The sequence below is a fragment of the Acomys minous genome, assembly GCF_964271855.1.
Source record: "Acomys minous genome assembly, chromosome: 6".
Classification (NCBI taxonomy): Eukaryota; Metazoa; Chordata; class Mammalia; order Rodentia; family Muridae; genus Acomys; species Acomys minous.
Genome location: NC_140487.1, coordinates 109,677,060 through 109,691,972, shown reverse-complemented (window position 1 = coordinate 109,691,972; position 14,913 = coordinate 109,677,060). Strand labels below are relative to the sequence as shown.

At 53.0% G+C, this 14,913-nt stretch overlaps 2 protein-coding genes across 6 annotated transcripts in view; both read right to left on the bottom strand.

Annotated features, from left to right (window-relative positions):
• Nucleotides 1-5,709, bottom strand: part of CRYBG2 (crystallin beta-gamma domain containing 2) — a 31,956-nt gene extending 26,247 nt beyond the window's left edge. Inside the window, exons 1-2 of the transcript XR_014779879.1 lie at nt 5,555-5,709; nt 2,553-2,625 (exon numbers count right to left, since the gene is read on the bottom strand). The gene's annotated coding sequence lies outside the window, so the exon portion shown is untranslated. The remainder of the gene's footprint in view (nt 1-2,552; nt 2,626-5,554) is intronic.
• Nucleotides 5,710-7,011: 1,302 nt separating this feature from the next.
• On the bottom strand, nt 7,012-14,314 carry ZNF683 (zinc finger protein 683). 5 transcript variants are annotated; one of them, XM_084788129.1, is made up of 6 exons: nt 14,121-14,314; nt 12,781-13,006; nt 11,840-12,029; nt 10,290-10,939; nt 8,303-8,431; nt 7,012-7,691 (listed from the first exon to the last, which is right to left on the bottom strand). In XM_084788129.1, the coding sequence occupies exons 3-6, from the start codon at nt 11,955-11,957 to the stop codon at nt 7,245-7,247; spliced, it is 1,344 nt and encodes a 447-aa protein (XP_084644255.1). In that variant the 5' UTR covers nt 11,958-12,029; nt 12,781-13,006; nt 14,121-14,314; the 3' UTR covers nt 7,012-7,244. The 5 variants fall into 5 exon arrangements, with proteins under 5 accessions (XP_084644255.1, XP_084644253.1, XP_084644254.1 ...); XM_084788127.1 differs by having other exon boundaries at nt 12,781-12,905; XM_084788128.1 differs by having other exon boundaries at nt 7,012-7,607; nt 12,781-12,905.
• Between the last annotated feature and the right edge of the window lie 599 nt (nt 14,315-14,913).

The following is a 14,913-nucleotide window of genomic DNA, read 5'->3' as shown; positions in this document are numbered from 1 at the left end:
TCTTTAATTAGAAGAAGGAGAAGGCCAGAGAAGACAGTCCCACAGCACAGGAGGGGAGGACTGTTAACTCTCAGGCACCACACTGCTGCCCTTATGCATAGGGTAGCACTGGGCCCACCTGTGCCTGCCCTTCCTGAAGCTTCCTCACAACCCTACTGCAGAGTCCCCAGCCTCTGACCCTAATCTAGGGATTAGGGAATGTGTGGGCATACCCATCCTTAGCAACGGCCCACAGCCTCTGCCTGCTCCCAGACACCAAAAGGCCCCGCAGTTCCTTCCCTTAAACCTTCCCAGCCCTACGGTTCCCACAGTGCACCTGGGAGGGTGCAATGTGGGCACAGAGATAAACACAGGGCATGAGGGAAGGGAGGGAGGAGCCCCCGCTGAGAAGTGGGGGGACAACTCCTGACCTGTCTGCTGTCCTCCCTGGGGTCCAGCCCTGCTTGTGGGAACAAGTGCAAGAAGATAAGGATCTCAGACCAAAATGGATAATGGCAGCCGGGCGTGGTGGCGCACGCCTTTAATCTCAGCACTCGGGAGGCAGAGGCAGGGAGATCTCTGTGAGTTCGAGGCCAGCCTGGTCTACAAAGCGAGTTCCAGACAGCCAAGGCTACACAGAGAAACTCTATCTTGAAAAACAAACAAACAAACAAACAACAACAAAATGGATACTGGCCTCATACCGCCAGTTTTCAAGGATCTACTTGTGTCCTTGGCATCCGGGGAACCAAATCTAGGAACAAAAATCCCATCTAGCAGGGGCCTTTGATTCCATCACTTTTTAAATTTTCTTTTTGTTTTTCGGTTTGATTTTTTTTCCTTGTTTTTTTTTTTTTTTTTGAGACAGGGTTTCTCTGTATAGACCTGGTTGTCCTGGAACTTGCTCTGTAGATCAGTCTGGCCTCGAACTCACAGCGATCCGCCTGCCTCTTCCTCCCGAGTGCTAGGATTAAAGGCATGCGCCACCACGGGCTGGCTTGTTTTTTGTTTTTCTTTTTTAAACATTTATTTATTTAATTATACAATATTTCACCTTCCTGTACGCCTGCATGCCAGAAGAGGACACCACATCTCACCATAGATTGTTGTGAGCCACTACGTGGTTGCTGGGAATTGAACTCAGGATGTTTGGAAGAGCAGGCAGTGCTCTTAACCTCTGAGCCATCTCTCCAGCCCTTGTTTTTGTTTTTTCAAAACAGGGTTTCTCTGTGTAAGAGCCCTGGCTGCCCTGGACTCACTTAATGTTTTTGGTGTTTTTTTTTTTTCAAGACAGAGTCTCATTACATGGACCAGGGTGGACTTGAACTCACAGAGATCTGCCTGCCTCTGCTGTGAATAAAGGCGTGTGCTACCAACTTGATTCCATCACCTTTTTTGTTTGTTTGTTTTTGTTTTTGTTTTTGGAGACAGGGTTTCTTTATGTAGCCTTGGCTCTCCTAGACTCACTTTGTAGACCAGGCTGGCTTCGAACTCACAGTGATCCACTTGCCTCTGCCTCCCGAGTGTTGGGATTAAAGGCGTGTGTCACCAGGCCCGGCGATTCCATCATCTTTAAGTTACTCATTTATGAGATAAATATGGCCTCTCATTCCCCAGGGGCAAGACATCCTGAGAAGTATGAGGCAGGATGATCAGGCCTCCGTGGAGGCTGCCTAGGCCTGGATCCTAGCTTCTCCACTTCCTAGCAGAGGTGGACTGTTCACTTCTTCATTTCCCGGTAGTTAGGTATGTAAATTGAGTGTGCTCATAGCAGCACCCGACACACAGGTGCCTCAAGATAGTCCATACAGAGTACGGAAGAACCGGAATGCAAAGGGGGGAGGAGCTAAGGAGGGGCGGGGACTTGGCTGCCTGTGTGACCTCCAGAGGAGGCATGTAAGTATCTGTTCTCCAAAGGGAGAACCCCGCCTGTCACTGCCGTGCTTGTGGCTCAGGTCCCCGTTGCAGACAGGAAAACCATGAAAAGGTTAAGCCATAGGCCCTGTGTGCCCTGTAGGACAAGGTCAGGAAGAGAGATGAAGGTCGGAGGCACCGGAGGAGCCCTGCAGCTACATGCCTCCCCCAGTGCCCCGGAGCTAGGTTGTATTTATTGTTTAAACATTTCATGTTTTTTACTCACTGGGTATTTATTTTGGATCACCTGTACACACATGTGCCTGTGTATGCACGTATGCAGATATGCGGATGTACTTCAGAGTATGCACTGCGTAGATACGTGCAGGTGCCCACCGAGTCTAGGTGGTATTGGAGTCTTCTTTTAAGGATTTATTTTTTCCTGAGTGCCCTATCTGCATGTACACCTGCAGACCAGAAGAGGGCACCAGATCACACTATAGATGGTTGTGAGCCACCATGTGGTTGCTGGGAATTGAACTCAGGACCCCCTGCATGAGCAGACGGTGCTCTTAACCACTAAGCCATCTCTCCAGCCCCAGTACTGGATTCTTTAAGGCCACAAGTCTGGGCTCTTCATCCTGCCCAGCCCTCCAGAGCTCCTGCCCTGCCCCCCGCCCCCCCCCCCCCCAGTCTCCTGCACTTTTTATTTATCCTACCTTGAGGCTGACATCGTCGTTGGTGCTGCCCTGACCCTGAGCAAGGTCGGGGCAGCTCTGGCCGCCGCAGGGCCTGAGGAGAAAGCACAGGGGAAAAGAAGAAGCAGAATCCTCCTGTTGTCCTGTTGTCCTGTCGCTGGTCACACAGACTGACTGAGTCCTGCAGCCCCTCACCCAAATAATCCAGGGCCCACAGCTCAGCAGGATGAGCCACTCATGACTTTGGAGAAGGCATACTAGCTGCCTTCTCTGCTTGCTTCATCAGTTCCCCAACACGCTCACACAACACCACACACACACACGCATACACACACATACTAAGAGCACAGTGTCCTGATAACTTTAATATTTCAGGTTTACCAAAGCCCCCTAGGGGCCAGGCTTAACTCTAGCGACTGTGCCTATCTGATCACTTTTAGGCCTCGGAAAAATACCAGTATCTGTGTTCTTCAGATGAAAGAGAGATAAACCTGTTTACTAAGTGTGGGATGGTGAACGGTCTTGTGAAAAAAAAAAACCCAGGTGAGGTTAATTAATCCACTAGAAGACCAACCACCTCATGCGGGAGCTTGATTGTTGCCAGCTGAAAAGATCCCATGAACAGACTCTGGGAGGAGATATATAAATGAACCCAGAACTGGAGGTGGGGCTTTTGGAGACTTTAGATAGTTTTGGCTGTTCATCGCTCCACTTTGAGATGCTCCTAGAGAGAACCACCCGAAGGAAGGCTTCGGGACTCTGGACTCCTGCTGATGTTTCGGGTTCTGGTTACTCCAGGTTCTAGCAGAAGAAATCCTGCTGATTACGCCAGGAGAATTGTTCCTAAGAACTGATATCCTTATGGTTTTGTTATTGTATTCTTTAATCCTCTGTTCCTATTGTTTTGGTTAGCCAGGTTGTAAGTCACATACGCTCAGTTAATAAGTTGTAATAAAATATATTGGTTAAGGAAATTGAGCCTACATTCAGGTAAGAAAAACAGAGGCACAGAGGCTCAGAATCACTTGTCCAGAGTCACACAGCGAGCGAGCCTTAGAAGAAAATCACCAGAATTGCCCTACTCCAAAGCTTTGACTGGACATTGCGCTAATGGGAGAAAGATCTAGAAGTGTGTTGCTCAACTCTCTGCCCCTCTCTCCTCAGCAATCAGCAGGAATCAGAGTCCTGTGCCTCAGTGCAGGGTCCCATTCCCACGGCTGGTAAGAATCGGGTCCAATTGTATACACAGCCATGCATGTGTCATCACGCTGGCTCTAATTCCCTCTCCTGTCCTCCTCACTCCTGACTCACCCTGCACCCCAAGCCAGCCTCCTCTCTTGAGTGTGTAGGGGCTGCGGAGAGAGACTATCAGGCCTATAGGGCAGGTTTCTGCCAGGCAGGGTAAGAGAGAGGGTGTGTCTCCCAGGTGGGGGTGGACGGAGAACTTGCAGGGTGTGGGCAGCCCAGGGCTCCCAGGCTTCCAGGCACAGGGAGGCTGGGCCCTCCCCTCTTTAGGGTGAGAGAGCATTACAAAGGCCTCCCCTCTGCCCCCACCACGCCCTCATCCCTCCTGGGCCAGCAAGGCCTGAAGACAGCTGCGTCATGATAAGATCAGAACAAATTGCTCGGTAACTGCATAGACATACAAACACCCAGCACCCGGTACTGGCAGCACACCCACAGGCTCTGCTCATGCAGGGTCTATGAACTATGTCACACACACACACCCCGACCCTCGCTGAGATCTTACTATCCCCTCAAAGCCATCAGGCTTAGCCACCCACAGGGCAGGCTGTACTCCATTCAGGCAAGCTACTACCATGAAAAAAGACTCAGAAGGGTGAAGGAACTTGCTCAGCTCCCTCAGCCAGCAGGCAACCCTGGGTGGCAACCCACCATCACTGGCCCTCCATCTGGCCGTCTCCATAGCAACAGAGCTTTTGGGAGAAGCCCCGTTCAGAAGTCAGGCAGCCAATGGGGTGTATCACAGCTTCATCTCTTCTTCCCAACTGTGTGACTTTAGGAAGGTGGCTTCACGTCTCTGAACCTTGACTTCCGGGTCTGAGTCACCTGGGGAGACGTGCCTCGCAGGGCTGCCAAGAGGATTGCTTCAGATCAGCCGGGGAAAGAATGAAGCAAGTGGCAATGTAAAGGCTCATTGTTAGCCGGGCGTGGTGGCACACGCCTTTAATCCCAGCACTCGGGAGGCAGAGGCAGGCGGATCGCTGTGAGTTCAAGGCCAGCCTGGTCTACAAAGTGAGTCCAGGACAGCCACGGGTAACACAGAGAGACCTTGTCTCAAAAAAAAAAAAAAAAAAAAAAAAAAAAAAAAAGACTCATTGTGGGTACAGTCTAGAGCTATCTCCAGGTTCCAGGGTGACAGGGGAGAGACCCGTGCATGGCATCTGAGGGCAAAGACAGTTCCAGGACCTGTCTGTCAGACTCATAACAAAGGCCCACAGAGGCCATAAGAACATTGGCCTGTGACGTGAAAACCAAAGTCCACCACGGGCGGCCCCCGGCGAGCAGCAGGAGGAGGCATTACTGGATAGAAAATCATTGACAGGCAGCTTGTCTGACAGGGAGTTATCAAAGCTGCTTTAAGTTAAAAAAAAAAAAAAAAAAGCAATGAACAAGGGCAGTCCAATGTTCCAATGTAGTGGGACATATTTGTAATCCTAGCACTTGGGACACTGGGCAAAAAGTTTGAGGCCAGTCTGCTCTACTGCTGTATGTACATATCACCAACCCGGGGTACTTTATCTTCTCAGAGACACACACACACGTATGCACGCATGCACGCACGCACACACGCACGCATGCACACACATACACACACGGGGGCGGGGGAGAAATCCCCCAGTCCACAGATCCAAATCATGTCACACTCACTTATATTTTTGTGCGCTAAGATGCTCACACATGCTGACAGGTAGTCTCATTACGTTTTTATACACATTAGTCACCACCGCGTTCCCCTAGGCCAGGCCCGCTCCACTCTGCCTTTCTCCATCTCCCCTCACCTATCCTGGGGTCTGGCCTCCTTTGAGATCTTCTCTTTGCTCTCCCTTCGGCCCCCTAGTCCAGTCAACAGCCGGGCCAGTCGAGCTCCGAAGCCCCTGCGTGGCTCTTTCATGGTGAGATCAAAGTCTGGGGCTTAGACCGGCAGGGGCACTCGGCTGAGGGTGCCACCCGGATCCGCTGTCCGGGGAGAGAAGCGCCTCCTCCCGCCCGTCCCCCTGAGTAAACAGCAGGGGCCAGAGGCGGAGACCTGATCTGATGTTGTCCCAGGGACAACAGGTGCGCCTCAGGGGACCCTGCCAACCCCAGGTCTCAGTCTGCGGAACACTCCTCCTAAGTCTTATACCGACCTCCGCCTCCCAAGCTCTCTGCTCGGTCCTGCCTCTGGGGAAGTCAGAGGTGGACTTGTGTGTGCACTCGGGGAGCTGGCCCTGGGCAAAGACGCTATAAAGGAGTCAGGGACCCGCCGGAGCTGGGAAGCTGGACCGAGCCTAGGAAGGTCTGGGAGTTGCTAGAACCCTGGAGCGGAGCACAGACCGGCAGTAGCAGCCGGCAGAGTCTTGACAACTGGGCGGGGCCTAGCCCGAGGGCTTGGCATCCCCGCGCCCCAACGGTGTGACAAAGGTGAACAGAACCCCGTCCTTCATTGCTGGCGGGGCCGAAGCCAACTCTGCCATCGCCTGATTGGCGCCCTAGGAGGGTTCTCTCTCTGTCCAGGAGCCACCTACCACGTGGAGTGGGAATTGTCACTCCTTACGGTGGAGCGAAAGCCACGGGAAACCAACGGAGGTGCGGCTGGTGCCCCCTGCCGCCAGCCTGCCTAAGAACCGACTCACTAAAAATGAGTCATTCATTGCAGGCTTGCTCCCTTTCGGTTCTAACATGATCCTCCCAGGCAGTTCGATTTCCTAAATGGCTCACTCGTGGGGGGGGGGGGGCGCGGGGGGAAGGAGTGCTTTGCACACTTTAGGGGATCCTCTGGAGTCAGGCCGTCGGTAGGGGCTCAATTGCTCTACTCTTTTGCTGTCCTTTCCTGTCTGTAGCCCTAACTGGCTGGACACCCCTTGCCTCTCTGGTCCTGGTACACAGGGGGGACGTTATGATTCTGGGTTATGAGAGGCCATGAGAGAGCTATCTGGTGTCTCTTCTCTCACCCCCATCCCGCGGAGAATTGCACCCCACCTGATCATGGCAGGTAATACCAGCTGACCTCTACCTCGGCTGAGAAGGAGCTGAGATTAGAAAGTGGTAGGCAAGGAGCCCGTGGGACAATCGGAAAGGTGTTGGGCACAGTGTTCAGGAAGGAGGGCAGCATGCCCTGTGTTTGGGCTGTACGCAAATCCGTTCTTGCTTCTCATTTTCCGTTCAAGGGGCTCCTTGTCCATCATACCGGGTTACCCAAGTGATAGATATTAATCTAATGGCTGCAGTCCTCCTGCCTCCGGTGTCCCTCCTCCCACTGAGCACACTCTGCCTTCATCCCCGCCCTGAAAGGCAGCATTGTCCGTCGGTGAGCTGAGATGGGCAGCTCGGTCCCACATAGGTCACAGAGAGTGGAACCCAAACCCAGGCTGAGGTAGATGGCTACCTACCCACCCAACAGAGGCTGTGTGCCCCACCCTGCCCCCAGGTGGGGGATGTAGGGACATAGAGATGCTCAGGAGGCCCTGAGTCAGCACGGAGAGAAATCTTTTAATTCTCAACCCTCCTCTCGCAGAGAAATGCTAGCACACTGCTCAAGCCTGGCTGCCCTTGCTCTTCCCCTGGGAGAGCGAGGACACCTTGACCTTGTGCGCATCCCAGCCTGTGTTCTTCTCTGATGGTGCTCCCACAAGATCTAGTGCTCCTTGGGCAGGGCAGCTGAGAGAGGAGAGGGCCAGGTGGGTGTGGGCCAGGCCAGGGATCCCGAGACGCCTGCAGCCTCTGGTGCAGCTTCAGGTAGATGTGCGGGGTGAGGTGACTTGGACAGACTCTGCACTGGGACGATTGGGCGCCTGAGTGCAGGCGAAGGTGGGTTTTGAGGTTGCCGGAGCTGCTGGAGCGCTTGTGGCACATCTGACAGAAACGGGCACTTGAATCATCTCTGACCTCCACCTGGCTCGGGGTCGCTCTCTCCCCACCCGTCTTGGAAACACCTCCCTGTCAACGCAGGCGCAGAAGCCTTTCCGGATGGTTTCCTCCCTGCCCCCCTCCCCTCCAACGCACAGCATGGCACACTAGCGCCTGGCAAGCTGGGCTTGCATTCTTCTCTCATTCCTGGGTGACTTTTCCCTGAGTTTCTTTCTCTGTCAGTAACATGAGCACTTATTTCTAACCTCATTTGTTAGGGAGGACCAGGGGCTGCGGCATCAGTGGGTGTAGTCAACATCTCTTGGGTGATGGGGGCAAGGAGGGGCTGCCAAGCCAGGAGCTGACCTTTCACAACCTTCCCAAGAGGCTCAGAGAGCAAAGCCACCAGCCAGTGGCCACGCAAGTTGGGAGAAGAAGCCAGGATTTGAACAGTGGTCTGACTTGGAAGCTTAGACTCAGAACCACACCACACTGCTCTCATTTCTGCTCCTGGAAAAGGGAGGGGCTCCCTGCCTCTGCCCCCCGCCCCCAAAGGCTTAGGGCAGACTCGAAGAAAGAGCTACACTGACTCAATTGTTTCCTTATTTCTAATCTCCATGCACAGACATGTAGCTGTATTTTCTCCTCCAACGTCACTCATTCCAATGGTCTGTCTGTCTGTCTCTCTCTCTCTCTCTCACCTGGCGCTGGTGGGGCTGCTCCCTGGTGTGCACCAAGTGGTGCTTTTGCAGATGGGCCAGCTGGGTGAAGGTCTTCTGACACAGGTCACACTGAAATGGACGCTCCCCACTGTGGACACGCAGATGGACCTGGAAGAAATATTACGAGCTGCCCAGAACGTCTAACAGGGCCCAGAGTCCACTCCAAATCCTCACCCACCCCCTCTACAGGAGCCTTTGCTGGCATCCCAGGCCTCTATCAACCCTGGCAGAAGCTATCAATTCCTAGGACATTCTAATTCTTTGGCCTGGCCTGTAGCAGAGATTCAGGAACCCAGAGAAGCGATCCCCCAGGTGTTCACTAGTAGCTACTTAAAGCACAATTCGGCTGGGCGTGGTGGCGCACGCCTTTAATCCCAGCACTCAGGAGGCAGAGGCAGGCGGATCGCTGTGAGTTCGAGGCCAGCCTGGTCTACAAAGTGAGTCCAGGACAGTCAAGGCTACACAGAGAAACCTTGTCTCAAAAATAAAAAATAAAAAATAAATAAATAAAGCACAATTCACAGGCCAGCATGGTATATGGCTTTACGAGCATGCTGAAAACGCAGCTTCCAGGGGCTGACCCCACCCTGCCAAGTGCTCATCGCAGAAGCTGGAGACACAAGTTTGCTGCATGGTTTGAGGCAGAAGGCCTAAGCATCCCTTTCTTAGAGGACGCAGTAGCACTGTTTCCCCAGTAACCATCACCTGAACATAGCTTGCGGTCTTTGCTAGCAGCTGCTAGCAGTGAGGACCACGTACAAGATGACACCTTGCCTGATGTGGGATCCCACTTGAAAAAGGAAGTTTGCAAGATTGTGGTCTGGAGTCACCAAAACCTAACCAGTCCCCCTTTCTTTTTGATCTTGGAAAGCTATAATACAGAGGCTTACCTGAGAACCAAGAGAGGGTGCTGTCTGGGGAAGAGCTTAGTAGCTGGGACCCAAGAGAGGGTGCTGTCTGGGGAAGAGCTTAGTAGATGGTGCCAAGAAACTGGAATCCAAACTTGAACCCACTAAGAAATCGTGAGAACCCGGGAAAAATCCTCTCTACTCTGGGCCTCAGTTTCCCCATTTTTAACTTAAATAAGGTGATTCCCAGAGACAATCCTCCAGGATGGAGGGGACTTTGATGTGTACCCCTCTTTTATTTTATTTTTTTGAAACAGGATCTCACTGTTGTCCTGGAAGTTGCTATGGACACCAAGCTGGCCTCAAGCCCACTGGGATGTGCTTGCCTCTGACTCCCAGGTGCTGGGATTAAAAGCCACCACACCTTGGTTGTTCTGTTTTGTTTTGTTTCCGAGACAGGGCTTCTCTGTGTAGCCTTGGCTGTCCTGGACTCACTTTGTAGACCAGGTTGGTCTCGAACTCACAGAGATCTCTCTGTCTCTACCTCCCAAGTGCTGGAATTAAAGACATACACCACGTTTGGCTTTTTTCTTTCTTTCTTTTTTTCTTGGGTTTTGTTTGTTTGTTTGGTTGGTTGGTTGGTTTTTTGCTTTGTTTTGTTTTTTTTTTTTTTTTTTTTTTTTGAGACAGAGTGTCTCTGTGTAATAGCTTTGGCTGTCCTGGAACTCACTCTGTAGACCAGGCTCGTCTTGAGCTCACATCTATCCGCCTGCCTCTGTCTCCCAAGTGCTGAGATTAAAGGCATGTGCCACTACCACCCAGCTCTGGCTTTTATTTTTAGATGGAGTCTAACTACTGCCCAAACTGGCCTTGGACCTCTGCTGTCACCCTCCTGCCTCAGTCTTCTGAGTGTTAGGACCAAAAGTGTGTCCCACCAAGCCCGGCTGGTGGTCAGAATATCCTATGTTTCCACCTAGGTGAGACTGCGAGGCCACTTGTCCCTAGCAGGTGTCCAGCAATGGCCCCCCAGATGCCAGGACTTGATTCTGGAAGGAAGGTGAAAGGCAAGCGAGTCACTGGAAGACTGAAGGGGATAGAGGGGCCTGGGAAGCCGATACCTTGAGGTTGGAGAGCTGCCCAAAGCTCTTGCCACACACGTTGCACTCGTATAAGATTTTACCATTCTCTTTCTTCAGAGGGTAGGGCAGGGCGACGGCACCCGCCCGGGAGCCTGGCATAGCCCGCTTTGCAGGAGCTGCCACACCAGCTCGTCCTGGGGTCGAGGCATCTCTAGAGCTCCAACTCCTAACTTGGGAGTGTAGGGTGTGGCCAGCACTCTGGAAAGCTCTAGAGTAGAGAAACAGGGTCTTCTCTTGGGTGATATGGGGTCCAGCCCCATTGGCTGTCATAAGCAAGCTGGATGCACCCACAGTGGGGTAGGCAGTGTCCGGGGTCAGCACGAGGAGCCTTGAACATTGGGAGAAAGGTAGGGGCTCATAAGCGAATAGGTAAGGGGGAGGCAGAAGTGGGTACCCAGGGAAAGGGGGGTAGATATAGGTAGGGAGTTCCTTGGAGATGCAGCTGGGAGGAAGCCAGGGCCAGAAGCTCAAAGGAGCAGAGCTCTTTCTGTTCAGCCTGGCATCTGGTGAGGAGCTGGTGGTGAGAGGAGGGCAGGGGCATCTTCCTGGCTGGCTTCCCATCTCGTCTCTGTTGCTTGTGAGTCTCTCGCTGTCAGCAGGGCCTTCACGCAGGCCTGGTGGCTGGTGCTCTGAAGCAAAAGAGGGGAGATGATCCAGGCCCCACCCCCCACCCCACCCCCAAAGCCTGGACTGAACATCTGGCCCCTCTTAAGCCTGCCCCAGCTCAGAGTTGGGAAAGAACCTGCAAGCTGATGAGGCAACTTAGGCTAAGGCACACTTCCTTCTGGGACTCAGTTTCCCCGACTGCTACTGTAATAAAAGCTGCCCGGGGTGCAGGGAACGCCTGACAAATTCATGGAGGGGAAATTTTAGAAGCTACCTACTAGACAGCAGGGACAAGGGTCAAGTGCACAGACCACTAGACCTATGGGGGGGGGGGAGAATCAAGGACACAGCGGGGGTGGGGTTCCAGTGTACAGAGAAGTGAACTGAAGTTTAAGGGAGAGGTCCCAGATTAAAGATATAAATTTGGGTGTCATAGTTCAAGAGGAGATCACATAAGGGTCCCAAGGGGCAACTGTTGAATACGTGACTAAATTTACGTTGAAGTGCATTTAGTAAAATGTTCAATTCTTTGCTGTGCATGGAGGAGCGTGTCTGTTATCACAGGGGAGGTAGAGGCAGAAAGGAGGTCATCCTTGGCTACATAAGTATGAGGCTAGCCTGGGCTACAAGGGATCCTGTCTCAATAAAAGTGAACAAGAAAGTTTTAAAAAAAATAAAGGGGGGGGCCCCCAAGATGGCTCAGCAAGTACAGATGCTTGCTACCACGCCTGATGACCTGTGTTCAAGCTCCAGAAGCCACATGGTAAGAGAACTGACTCCTGCAGGCTGCCCTCTGCCCTCTGCCTGCCTGGGGCTCCATCCTTACCAGTGACACAGGCCCAGTCCCCTCCCCATCCCAAAACCTGTGTCCTCGTCAACCTGCCGACAAAGCTCTCAGATCCAGGCCCAGGACCCAGACTCACTCCTGTCCTCTCTGAGATCCTGCGGGACCCTGGCCAAGGGTGTCTTCTGCAGGGCACACAGGCCTTGGGGGCAGGCCAGCAAGGAAGACTTGGCTGGTGCCAGTAGTAAGGGAGACATCCGGTCCGTCCGGGACAGGTCACAGGCATCCGTTGTGTCTGGAAGTGGCTGAGAAGTGTCAGCTGACAAGACCTGGGAAGCAGGGGACAAAAGGGGTTCGAGGGCCTGGAACTTCGGAGTCCCTTGTATAGGCTCACCCCTAGTTTGGTTTCTTTCTTTCTTTTTTTAAATTTATTTATATGAGCATTCTATTTGCATGTATGACAGAAGAGGGTACCAAACCCCATTATAGATGGTCGTGAGCCACCATGTGGTAGCTGGGAATTGAACTCAGGACCTCTGGAAGTGCAACCAGTGCTCTTAACCACTGAGCCATCTCTCCAGCCCCCCCCCCCCACACCCAGTTTGATTTCTAAAGGGAAGAAGGTGGACACCCACCCACTACACCGTTCACCCAGATGGCTCTCCTTTTCTCCTCCAAAGGGCTGTCTTCACTGACGCTAGATGGTCCCCTCTTCACTGTAAGACTTGTCCTGCTCTCCCGCTAACCCCTCCCCCACTCCTGATCACCCTGGTGTTCGTCTGTGTATTATCCTGAATGGAAGCGACGTTAAACTGGGGGCTTGGGAGGTGGGGAATCCTCATCCAGGACTGCAAAGCCCACAGGAAAGTTCTCAGCCCCCTCCCAGTAAAGTCTAAGTCTGTAGTCACCCAGCGAAGCTTCTGTGTGGCCTGTCCCTCTTCTTGTCCGTAAATCTGAGCAGGTGCTCAGGGCCTTCGGCCTCTCTGCCTGGAGCAGAAAGGTGGCCTTACCCATTCAGGCATTCTACCCTTCCTAGGACGTGGCAGGCATTCCCGGAGAGAAGGGTAGGTCCCACCCTACCTGGTCTTCTTGATGGAGCTGGAAGTCCAGCCTGGGGGACAAGGAGTCTTCTGAACCATCCAGGCCTTTTGTCTTGTAGCAACAACCCAACTGGGCAGCTGGTTTCCCCTTCGTGCTCCCACTACCTGGGGGGAAGACGGCTGAATCGAGGTGAGGCGAGAAGGCTGGGGTCTCCGTCCAGCTCTGGCTCACTCACTGTGAGGTGAGGCTGGAAGCAGGTCACTTTCTTCCATATGAGAAACAGAGGGCAGGGACCGGAAATGTAGCTTAGTTGGCAGAGTGTGCGTGTGTAGTATGCATGCGGCCCTGGGTGTGAGCTCCAGGAAGCAGAGCGGGGAACACTGGAAGTCGGATACTTGGGAGGAAGAACAGGGAGGACCCAGGACTCTATAGGGAGGTCAAGGCTGAGAGACCCTGTCTCAGAAAAGTAAAGAAAAATGGAAATGGTCCTAGCCAATGTGTGGCAACTGTCTTGGTTTTGCTGTTGTTGTTGTTTTGTTTTTTCAGGAGAGGGTTTCTCTATGTAGCCCTGATTGTACTGAAACTTGCTTTGTAGACCAGGCTGGTCTTGAACTCAGAGATCCGCCTGCCTCTGCCTCCCAGGCTTGCCACCACCACCCATGTTTTAGTCCTGACACGTAGAAGCCAAAGAGTCTTCCCGGAAAGGATATTCAATGAACAGAAAAGTCTTAAGACATGGGGCCTCTGAGGGAACACTGTGGACTCCTTGAGGCTGCTGAGAATTGAGGAGCTTGCTCTTTTGTTGTTGTTCTGTCTTGTTTTTGTTTTTCCAAGAAAGGGTTTCTCTGTGTAGCCTTGGCTGTCCTGGACTCACTTTGTAGACCAGGCTGGCTTCGAACTCACAGCGATCCGTCCGCCTCTACCTCCCAAGTGCTGGGATTAAAGGCGTGCACTACCACCCCCAGCTTGGAGCCTGCTCTTTCCATGGAGAGCAGGACTACACCAACCAGAGCCTCCTCTGGTCCACGCTTACCTAGCCTGGCTGGTGGCTTTTCTGGAAGACACCAGGGGCTTGTGAACCCTGGCTGGTCCAGACTCAACTCCCTCAACCGCCAGGAAATCTTAAGAGAGGAAGAAGCCTCAAGTGCCACCTGCCTAACTTGAGAAGAAGATGCCCCAGGGTTCTGCTGGCCACCTTCATCTGAGGCCACACAACACAGGGGTGGGGTCACTTGGCTAGGCAAATGCCATCCCTCCCTTCCTGAGTGGCCCCAAATGCCCCTCTAAAATCCCTAATCCACTGTCTCAGATGCCCACTCCTCTGCTCTTCCTCCCCCCGCCCCCAGCTCTTTCCCAATCCTGCCTCAGGTCTTAAATACCGTGGCCTGGAAGGCACCAGCTGGCCATCTGGACTCTTCGTTGGCTTCCGCAGCAGTCCTCTCTGGCCGTGAGTGAAGGAAGGAGGTTGGGCAGGCGGGCAGTGGTGCTTTGTTATCTGAGGCCCCAGGGGTGAGGGTAATGACAGGAAGATGCAACACGTTTGAAGTTGCCTTAAATAGGCATCCAGGAAAGAAAGAGAGGCTGCCAAGGCTCCTTTGGTCCTAGGGCTGATCTTGGTTAAGTTATTCTCTCTTTTTGAAACCGGGCCTCCCATAGCTGAGGCTGGCTTTGAACTCCCGATCTTCCTACCCGTTTCCCAAGCACTGTATTAAGGGCACATGTACCACATCCACCACACCCAGAGTGGGCTGTGAGATTTGGCTCTGGTCCTAGCTGTCCCCAGCCTCTTATTGGTATAGTATGCTGCTGTTGTTCTGAGACAGGGTTCTGCAGCCCAGCTGGCTTGAAACTCCCTCGATAGGCCAGGCTGGCTCCAGATCCTGGTATCCTCCTGCCTCTACCTCTTTAATTCTGAGAGTGTAGTCCTGCACCTCCACAACTGGCCTTCTGTTGATCTGCCTGCTGTGTTTCACCTCTGTGCAAAGTCAGGCGGAGGCTCTCCCATGGCAGCTCTCCACTTTACAACCGGGAATCATCCATGCGTGGCACACACGCTACGACTAGAAGACAGAGCAACAGGGTTGGAGTCTGAGTCTTCCAAGGATCCAAGGAAACACCCTCCAAAAGAATTTTATATTGAGCTGGAGAGACGGCTCAGAGGTTAAGAGCACT